General features: G+C 34.8%; 1 protein-coding gene across 1 annotated transcript in view; it reads right to left on the minus strand.

Annotated features, from left to right (window-relative positions):
* Nucleotides 1–10697, minus strand: part of LOC118737764 — a 188302-nt gene extending 177605 nt beyond the window's left edge. Inside the window, exon 1 of the mRNA XM_036468510.1 lies at nucleotides 10017–10697. Coding sequence (XP_036324403.1) covers nucleotides 10017–10254 — 238 coding nt within the window. The 5' untranslated portion in view covers nucleotides 10255–10697. The remainder of the gene's footprint in view (nucleotides 1–10016) is intronic.
* Nucleotides 10698–11635: the final 938 nt, after the last annotated feature.

The raw sequence follows: 11635 nt of genomic DNA on the forward strand, positions 1-11635 counted from the left end.
TGTCCGTCTGTCCGTCTGTCCGTCTGTCCGTCTGTCCGTCTGTCCGTGTACACGATAACTCGAGCAAAAATTGAGATATCTTAACGAAATTTGGTATGTAGGTTTCCCTTAATCCAAGGTAGGTTGGTATTGAAAATGGGCGAAATCGGACTTTAACCACGCCCACTTCCCATATAACGGTAATTTCCAGAAATACGAAAACTGCGATATTTTAGTAACTACTAAAGATAATTCACTCAAAATTGATATTTATAATAATTTTTTGACGAAAAATAAGAATATTATAAATTTTTGGAAAATGGGCGTAGCCACGCCCACTTATGGATATATGTGTATATCTTGGTAACCGCTGCACCAATTTCTTCCAAACTTGGCACAGTTGTTGGCCTTCACACAACATACTAAATGGCCGAAAATTTTTAAAATCGCTCAATAACCACGCCTACTTCCCATATAACGGTAATTTTCAGAAATACGAAAACTGCGATATTTTAGTAACTACTGGAGATTATTCGCTCAAAATTGATATTTACAATAATTTTTCGACGAAAAATAAGAATATTATAAATTTTTGGAAAATGGGCGTAGCCACGCCCACTTATGGTTACATGTGTATATCTTGGTAACCGCTGCACCAATTTCTTCCAAACTTGGCACAGTTGTTGGCCCTGGTACAGCATAAAAAATCGCCGAAACTTTTTAAAATCGGACAATAACCACGCCCACATCCCATATAACGGTAATTTAGAGAAATACAAAATCTTCGATAAATCAGTAAATATTGAAGCTAATTTATTCAAAATTGATACTTGCAACAATTCTTTACCAAGAAATACGTTTATGGTAAAATTTTGGAAAATGGGCATGGCACCGCCCACTTATGATCACATATATGTATATCGGTAACCGTTCTACCAATTTATACCAAACTCGGTGTGGTTATTGTGCTTGCCACATATAAGCAAAACGTTGAAAATTATTGAAATCGGACTAAAATAACGGCCGCTTCTCATATAACGGTAAATTTCAGAAATGCTTGAAACTTCAATATTTCGAAATTGAAGGACGCTAATTTACTCAAAATTGATACACCCAGGCTTACCATCTAGCGGAAGGTTTCGGAAAGGTGAAAAAACATATTTAATACTTGCGCCGGGTATTTAATGTTCGGCTCCGCCCGAACTTAGACTTTCTTACTTGTTTTATAAAAATTTAGCCGATTGCTTAACAAACACCATATAAATCCAAGTTTCAGACTTTATGAAAAAATTATGCAACCGGCCAAAGCTAGTTGGAAAATGACTAAACTGGCAACACTGCGGGCGAATGTCACTGCATAAATCTTGCTACATTTGTATATCCATATGCATTTAGTTGGCTGGAAAAAATACATTTATAACCAAAATTTATGGACATATATGTATGTATATTTTAAATGAATATAGTTCCAAACACACTTGAATAATCTCGTACCCACATTATATTTACCTACGAGTACATACCTATATGCATATACTCCCACTTACTTAAGTATTTACATATACATACATATACATTCAGAAAATAGCTACCGGAGTATTCTTGCTATTTTACATATTCTAGCAATTGAAGTTCCAAACTTGTGCTTAAGTAAATGCTCTTTTGGCCATTTTTTGGTAGTTTAGCTTATTTGAGTTCTAGGTACTCTTGAATAGCTTTGCGTGCAGATAATAATATGAATATACTTTTAAAAAGGTTAAATTTCATTGATTGACTGAATTGGAATTCAGTAGTCGGGGTGGCTTAAATGAAGAGCTGGCGAGTTATGATTAATTTATTAGTTATATTATAGGCATTTCAACAAATGTTTGAATAATGAATACTGAAAAGAAATTGGTTTATTACGAAGTTGGAAATAGCTAGTGTAATTTAAAAAAATATTGAGGGAGCGCTGAGCTTCATAAATTAAATAATTTTAACCACTTTGAGTAATTTTGGGGCGCTTGAATTTAAACTGAAATTTCGTGATCATTCTTTTTTAAGGCGGATGGATTCCGTAAAAAAATTATGTCATATCTCCAAGGAATTTTTTTTATAAATTATTTTGTTCGGATATATGATCTGTCAAAGTTTGTATTTTCTCGTGATTCTGACCAATCATTTACTTTTTCAAATCGAAATATCTCGGGTTCTGCTCGTCGCAACGTCGTTTCAAAGCTAAACAAACGGGCTTAATATTTCTTTATGTAAAAGATTGTCCCAAAGCAAACTTAGCTATTTACAGTTGAACTTTTTGAAGATGATTTGCATAGTGAAGACCAATAAATAGGGTTTTAAAATTATAGCATCGCAATCCTTGTTTAATTCACTATAAAAAACGTGGACCAAAAAAATTGGCGTTTTTGGAGAAATATTTTTAAAATATTTTTTTTTTTTATGATGAGATGGTTAATATTGTGAGAATCAATATTTTTTGTAATTTATTTTCGAAAACTTATGTTAAGACATATTTAGTAATATGTGTTAAACATCGGGCTTTTGCAAAAAGTGAAATTTTATTGAGGATTCCCAGAGAATACCTATACAGATATAATATTTGTATGGCAAGATTTTTCTGTAAGGCGACAATCCCCTAGAAATGGGCATGGCAACTGTAGCACTAAAATTAGCAAAACGAAGATTTTATTGCAGATTTCGGCAGAATATCGCTTCGTTAACAATATTTGCTTCACAACTGTTTCAATCCCTATATAGATATTCTTGCGAAATCCACAATGAAGTCTAAATTTTTGAACTTTGGTTTTAATATAGCCACGCCCCTTTCTAGAATATTCTCAGGAGCTTGTCCTATTTAGTTCATCTTTTCTAGATTTAATGCTTTCAAAAGGCACATAAAAACTTTGGAGTAGTGATGTAAATTTTCCATAGGATTTCTCAGCGTAAAATTAAAATTCGTACTCAGGATCTTAAAAATAATCCTTAAAATTTGTAAGCTTTCTTCGAATAGAAGCCACTAGCAGTAATCTGAAACTATGAAGTATCGATGACAAATTGTAAAGAAAGCTTCTAAAGACTAAATATATTGAAGCAGTGAGAGAATAATAAAAAAGTTTCAAACGCTTGCCCAAGAGTTTGGCTCGAGCCTATCAAAATAAGTCGTCGGATATTTTTGCATTTGCTAAAATGCTTAAGTAACAATTAAACTTCCTAGATAATCACACAACGAAACCCTATTCAAAAGTATTAAGAAGACCTGGAAATTGCAGAGTTTCATCAGGAGGATTTGTGGATTTGGACAAGGAATATTTGTTCAATGACGAAAAAATTAGATTATTAACCGCATAATGCTCGTAATGCTATAAATAAATATATTGTTTATTTTTCGTTACTTTAAATTGAAAATCACTCAACAGGGCCAAAGAATTTTCAGTAAAAAAAAGGCAAACACTTTTTAAAATAAGCCATTTCAGTGATTTATTCGCCTGCTCCTTACTGCAATCCTCTGTAATTTTATCTACTTAAAACACTAATTAATGTTTCTTTTTTAAATACCATTTGTTGCGCTAACTAAGACCATATGTCATTATTTGTCGCCAGCCTAAGTGGTGACATCGCATGAATAATTATGAAATAAAGCGACATTTAGCGGCCTTTTACAACAAGAGCCATATGCTGTTAACAAGTGTCGACTAGCAGTTAAACAAAACGACGAGACAAAACAAATGATTAAGCAAACAAGCGAATGGACAAAAGAACAAATGATATTAAATAAAGCCCAGCGGCTAGAAGCCAAATGTGCTTTTGCCATGTTTGCACTTCACTGGCTAGCAAGCACACAGCCTACCAGGCATTTTACAAAACAAAGAGGAATTTAATAGAAAACTCAAAAAAGAGCAAGTGAAAATTTTGTATAGACAAAATTGTTTGGACATGAATGGAAACGCAAAAAAGAGGACGCAGAGCTGCGAGGAATGTCATTGAAAATATGTACACGAAAAGTGGTAGCCACCATGCAACAACTCTTGGTGATTTGCATGTGTAATTCGAGGTTGCGCTAAGGTTACATACTAGTGCGCGCGGTGCAGCGGGATTCCACATGAAAAATATTCGTATGCGTCGGCAAAAACATAATTTTGAAAGAGTGTGTGCATACGAAATACTTGCATACCGTATGCGAGTAAAAATCATTTGCGGTGTATAGGATTTTGCAGTATGCACAAACATGTGTTAGCAGAAAAGTACAGTTTTTACATTTTTACATATAGTATGTGTGTATATAGAATGATTATTTTATACATATTGCACAAATCTACTCTAAGTGGCACTGAGCTGACTTAAAATTCATAGACGCTAGTACGTGTCCATTCGACTTCCTGCTTTATCGTAGCCGCCGGTGCTTAAAGCGCTCCATAGAAATCCACAAATCGAAACTGAAGTTAACACAGAGTTATTGATAGAACATATCGCCAACAAGTTTTCCGTTCAACTAAAACCCATAAGAAATAATTGTTTACTGGCCGTTGGTCCCTCCTTTTCTTATTATAACTTGGAGGGATGTGTGTAGAGTAAATCTATTCGTCGGAAGCTTTAGTAGGATTAAGGAGAAGCCAATATTCCTTTGTCCAAGGACGATATATTATCTAGATTGAAATTGGATAAATAAAAACATAATGCATAATAGTACATCCAATGGCGCCCCTACTGGCGTTCCTGATGGTACCCTTATTGGTGTCTTGCGCTTCAATTGTACCCATGATGTTACCTATGTACTTCTGCTTGGGTAAGGTAGATAAGACATCCTACTTCTGGATTAATACAGCACGATTCATATCTCCTGGGATTTCTTTAACGAAATGCTACATTATCCCTAAGTTTGCAATCCTCTTAAGGCGATTGATCTTGCTTCATGATTTTGCAAATTTTGTAAATTTTTATCCTGCTTTTCTATTTCTTGGCTTTTTTCTTTTACAAACTGTAAGTACATAAGTATGTATTACTTCATCTAGCATTTATTTAAAATAAACTCGCCTAATAGCGTTTGCCACTATTCACACATTCGCTTGAAGGTCAAAGGTGGACACCTGCTGTGCTGGTGTGAATGTTTAATTAATTGAATGCACATTGCACTGATTTGTGGAAGAGCTTTTGTAGTCCTGTGGCGCCCACCCGGGGCAATGTGAACTTTTAATAGAATTAGTGAACCAGCAAAGTGCATGTCAGCACTGAGTTTATATGAAATTTACTAAGGCATACATATTTATGTACATATGTATGAAATTACAATATTCATGTTCATACATGTAATAATTTTTAAAAATACACTGGACTTCACAGCAACTGGGTAATGGGGAGTCATTTAAGAAGGAATTATATAAAACCTTTATAAAGTCTAGTACTTTGTAGAATTTATATAAGTATTTCGGAGAAGATGAATAGTAAATTACTAAGCATTTGGGAGATACTGAATAGCAAAGTATTGTATTGAATAGATTTCTAGATGGTACATGGTTCAGGATAAGGAAGAAAAACACTAGTAAATAATTTAAAAAAATTTTGTGCCGAGATATTGTTAGTATTTTGTTATTAGATACGCCATATTATTGATAGTCTGTATATTTCGGATATAGACGCAAAAACAATATTTACGGAATAAGGGAGAATAAGATGGAATAACTATATAAGTGACGCATAGAATAAAAAGGAATAAGGCGCAATAAAAAAGTCACAATATTCTTACCGCATTTGAAGTTGGTTCAGGCACACAGGCCAATATACTGATCGGAATTGACCGTGTTCAATGCATTTACGAGGAGGAACCAAACCATAGATGACCATACATCGTTTTGAGACGAAGAAAAATACACTCCTGGGAAGATTTTGACTTTTTATCTCGCTCCAGAATAATGAAAGCAACATTTTTGCTAAACTTGTTTGGACCTCATCAAGAAGTAAATACAACAAAGGTATCAACGGCATCCATACGATATCTCCTACACTATAGCATGCAGTCTATACTCGCTAACATTATAGAGATTTCCAAAAATGTATACGGGCAGGTTTGATGCTGATATTCGCTTCCGCAAACGCACAGCTCCCAGATTAATTTTAACATTCGCATATTTCTAGTAAATTTTGAAAACACTCGAAATACAGCAAAAAAAGTGATCTGTACATTTAATCATAATTTCTAGTAAACTGCGAAAATTGCGAATTATTTGCGATTTCATTTCACGATTTTTATTAATGATTAATTTATTAATTTAATTAATTTTTATTAACTCGAAATTTAGGAGGCGTACGAGTCAATGGACCTCAGATTTGGATTCAGTGGGTCGTAATACATGAGGGTAGGTGGGTATTGTAAAAAGCATATGTAAATTTTTTTTGGGATGCCGGTTTGATTATTATCTATTATTTTTCAATTACAAATCTTCCTTCTTCTTTTTGATCAATACATTTCATTTGATGCTGCCAGAGCTGAACTGGACAAGATTTGTTAGTTTTTCATTGATTTAAAAATTCGAAAAAGTTATAATTAAAAAATTATATAATATTTTGACACTCCGAATCCCAATTCCACTCTTCGATTGGAACTAATACTTAGTTCTCGCTATTCAATAGTGAATAATTTACAAAAAACGTATTCCGTCGTCGTTTAGAATGGCTCAAAGTAACTAATGCATAGCATAAGAAGGAATAACGGCAAGTCAATAATATGGCCGCAAAAAATTTTTTTAGTTAACCCTCTAGTAGGCCACTTTTTTTATGAGTTGAAAAATTCAGGAATGGGTGAATTTAGCACGAGAAATCCAAAAATGGTGTCCATTTCGATCTGTGACAGTAACTTTTTCCTACAGGGGAGAAAAACCAAGACCGTCTGGAGACGGGCTCGCCGAAATACTTACACATATTTTCAGCTTTCTCTTACACAATGTTGACCTACGAACCGGCAATCCCATCTGCAGACGGTCAAAAATGCAAACTGGGTTTTTATATGTCGGCAAGCCGGTCTGTAGAGGATCTGTGTTCGAAAGCAGTTTTCTCCAGTTGGAATGGTGACATAATTATAAAACTTATATTAAAATACGGTGCTTTTAACAACGAAATCCATCGAATTTTTTTATATCAAAAAATTTATCAAAAGAAAAATTTTCTTTAATTACGAAATTACTATCTTTCACAATCTGTAATTCAACTGCCGATTAAAATAAAAGGGATTGACATAATGTATTCAAATTTACTTCGCCGTAAGGGTATGAGTTTTGTCTGAAGATCGTGCCTTACGAATATAGAAAAAAAATATTATAGGTGCACTAAAAAGGTGTTTAGTTAACGAGCGTCTGGAGGCGGTACAGCCTACTAGAGGGTTAATTTAGTTTTAATTCGAAAACTTATAATTTTTTTGTTTGGCTCTTACCTCAATAAAATCCTTACACACTATTAATAACTTTATTGTTATTTTGGTCATCATTGTTGTTTAACAGTACTGTATGAATAATATGCAAAAAAAAACGTTAACGGTTTTGTCTTAATTTCAAAACTGGAAACGGGGTTCGTTTCATACTGTAATTTTTCGAATAATCCAAAAACGGGGTTTTAAAAAGTCGAACAGTCGAACAACCTACTAATGTGCATATATCTACTAGGCCAGATTCGGAAATTTCAATTCGACTTTTGTATTTTTTTGCGCGCTCTCATTTAGCGTCATTTTGCTCACAGACATTTTTCAAATCAATTAACATATGCAAATCATCTCCTCGCTGAAAAAGTATGCTTGCACCTCTCTTGTGTGTACACTAGTAAATAACTTAAGTCAGATTTTTATTCGGGAAAAAACCTTTCGTAGAGATGGTACAGAAAACCTGTAAATCAATATTTTTCTATTAGAAAAGTCGCGGTCTCTTCCATTTCCAATAACAGCATCCAATTATTTATTTAACCAGTTTTTCATACTAAAGATTTTTTGTTGGTCCCTCGACCATTGCATTTTCTGGGACTATTGATGGACCTATAAAATATAGTTACTATGAAAAAATGGTTAAATATACAATTGGGTAATATTACTGTGAATCTCTTGCAGAGAGCCAGAGTTTTGCGATCGAAATATATTAACTTTCAAGAACTCTACACTGTTTCTACGAAAGGTTGTTTTCCCCTTATAAATGCATGAACAACTCTGAGCGCTTCGAGCGACCTCTAAATATGTTTTGATTTCAAAACACACAAGTAAGAAAGTCTAAGTTCGGGCGGACCCGAACATTAAATACCCGGCGCAAGTATTAAATATATGTTTTCCTCCTTTCCGAAAGCTACCGCTACATCATAAGCCGGGGTGTATACATTTTAAGTAAATAAGCGTCCTTAAATTTCGAAATATTGAAATTTCAAGCATTTCTGAAATTTACCGTTATATGAAAGCGGCCTCAATTTTAGTCCGATTTCAACAATTTTCAACGGTTTGCTTTTATGTGGCAAGCACAATAACCATACCGAGCTTGGTACAAATATGGGATCACAAGTGGGCGGTGCTACGCCCATTTTCCAAAATTTTGTCATAAACGTATTTCTTGGTAAAGAATTGTTGCAACCAACAATTTTGAATAAATTAGCTTCAATATTTACTGATTTATCGAAGATTTTGTATTTCTCGAAATTACCGCTATATGGAATGTGGGCGTGGTTATTGTCCGATTTTAGAAATTTTCGGCCATTTGGTATGCTGTACCAGGACCAACAACTGTGCCAAGTTTGGAAGAAATTGGTGTAGCGGTTACCAAGATATACACATGTAACCATAAGTGGGCGTGGCTACGCCCATTTGCCAAAATTTTGTAATATTCTTAGTTTTCGTCTGAAACTCATTGTAAATATCAATTTTGAGTGAATTATCTTCAGTAGTTACTAAAATATCGCAGTTTTCGTTTTTCTGAAAATTACCGTTATATGGGAGGTAGGCGTGGTTATTGTCCGATTTTTAAAATTTTCAGCCATTTAGTATGCTGTACGAAGGCTAACAACTGTGCCAAGTTTGGAAGAAATTGGTGCAGCGGCTATCAAGATATACACATGTAACCATAAGTGGGCGTGGCTACGCCCATTTTCCAAAAATTTATAATATTCATGTTTTCCGTCTGAAACTCATTGTAAGTATCAGTTTTAAGTGAATTATCTTCAGTAGTTACTAAAATATCGCAGTTTTCGTATTTTTTAAAATTACCGTTATATGGGAGGTAGGCGTGGTTATTGTCCGATTTCGCCCATTTTCAATACCATTCGTCCTACGCCCAAAAGAGGTTCACGTACCAAGTTTCGTTAAGATATCTCAATTTTTACTCGAGTATCGTGTGTACAGACGGACGGACGGACGGGCGGACAGACAGTCACCGCTTAATCGATTTATCTTTTCATTCTGATCATTTATGTATACATTTGTCTATATCTATCTCGATTCGTTTTGCCTGTTACAAACAACCGTTATGTGAACAAAGTTATAATACCCTTGTGCACAAGTGCGCTCGGGTATAAAAATATGGGACATAAGTATTTTTTCGTCCGTAGGTGTGAGAGCGTAAAAATTCCGACAAGCCTAATGTACACATAGCATGTTAAAACAAAAATAACAATGCAGCTAGTATATATGTACATACATATGCATGTGTATGTGATTATGCAAAGTCGCATGACAGCCATGCAAATGAAATTTATTCACCTTTGCCATACACAAAATTTCGCGCGAATCGGCGCACTTACATATCTACACTTTTTGGGTTGTTATTTAAATTCTTACATATCTACACTTTTTGGTTTGTTATTTAAACTCTTCAGTAAATGTACTACACTTCGCATTAAATTCGTTTAGTGTGAGCGAGTTTTCAGTGCTGTTAAATATTTACATATATTTGTATGGGTATGTGAGTAACGGCCTCTATGTAGTATTTGCATATATGTACACGATTTTCACTTTTCACAAAAATCGCCCAGTTATATGTGTATGCACCAAAGGATACACGAATGTACATGTGTAACTACTTACTTACCCGATCGTCCGACGGATATTGTCTGCACGGCAACTGTGGCCGATAGTGATTTGTCCGTTGGCACTGCTGCCGGCGGCACTGGCAGCGGCCCAACTGTTGAGGTGGTCGTCAGATCACAACATTCACGTTCGGGAAATTCACTACAACGTACCAAATGCAATACGCCGAAAAGGGCAACCCAGGTGCTGAGGCAGCAGCAGGTAAGCATTTTCAGGTTTTTTATTTTGAAACGCGTCATCTCACCGACACTGCAATTTTGTGTTGATGTTGTTACACAGCTGTTGGATTTGTATGTATGTATGCAAATGGTACTGTTGCTTTTGCTATTGGCGCTCTTTTGAAGAGTGAGCTGTAGTTGTCAGCAGCAGCAACAGCGGCAATCCTTGGCGATATAACGGTTCAGTTGAAGCACTGAAAACTACTGTTTGCTGCTTTTTATTTTTTTGTATTTTTTTTTTGTATTTTAGGTGCGGAAAATCCACTCGGGGCACTATTTGCGTTTTCTAAAGAATTCGTTTGTAAGCAATCAAGGCTAATGCTGCTGTTCTTTGTTGTTATGCGCTGACTCAGGCAACTAAAACTGATTCGCTAATGTATTTTGAATGCTTCGTTTAAAGCGCTTTTTGGATTTTTATTTTATTTTGTTGTTGAGCACTCTGAGTTTAACATTTTGAAATGAGTTTAATGCTGTAAAGAAATGTTTAGTTTAAATATTAATTCATTCATTTGTTGTCTTTGACTTTATACTTGCTGCCTTTGCCATTCAAAAGCGAACACCTTTGCACTTATTTGTTGAAATTGGTTTTTTTATTGGCATCGCTGGGAATGAAAACAGTTATGAAAAATTAAATTGCCGAAATGGAAATGAAAATTCAGTTTCCATTTTTTGTAACGCGACGAGGAAAACATAAATATAAAGCAACCGTAATTTGAAAGTGGTGGTATGCCCCAGTTTTCTTCGCTTAAGCGAGCGATCGCATGCCAAGAGCAACCACAATTTCTTTGATAACATTTATTCAATTGCTTGAACTCTCTGCTTGAGCTACGTATATATGTATGTATGCAAGTATAAATATAAGTATACTACAAACAAAAAACAATAGCAAATATAAACTGACTAAATATATTTCTGTACTATAAATATTCAGCAAAGTCATACCCCAAACCTGTATCAGGTACCATACAGCAAAGCAAGGTTTGAGCCACCTACATTCCATTATAAATATGCATATATGGGTATGTGCTATGCATGTATGTGCAGTTGACTGTCAGCAGGAAGATGTCCATAAAAACTTTTCTATTTGCAATTTATTTGTTAGCATTTGGCGGATGGCCATGGCAGCAATGGCACAACTTTAGTGCTTAGAGTTAGTTGAATAGCGCCATGGCGTATGAGCAACTTTTTACTGTACTATACAAAGTGCACTTACATATTTACATATGCACACATCACCCAACATACATGCATGCGCAATACTAATAGTTGTAGCATTGAAACTTTTCCTTTGCGGTTTTTTTTGTTATTATTGTTGCTTAAGTCATTTTGCTTATTGCTGTTGTTCTCCCTCGTGTTGTCGCTCGATTTTTTATGCTACTAATTTTTCTGTCCAATCCTGCGT

Source organism: Rhagoletis pomonella, unplaced genomic scaffold (assembly GCF_013731165.1).
Source record: "Rhagoletis pomonella isolate Grant_MI unplaced genomic scaffold, Rhpom_1.0 Rhpom_scaffold_00004, whole genome shotgun sequence".
NCBI lineage: Eukaryota > Metazoa > Arthropoda > Insecta > Diptera > Tephritidae > Rhagoletis > Rhagoletis pomonella.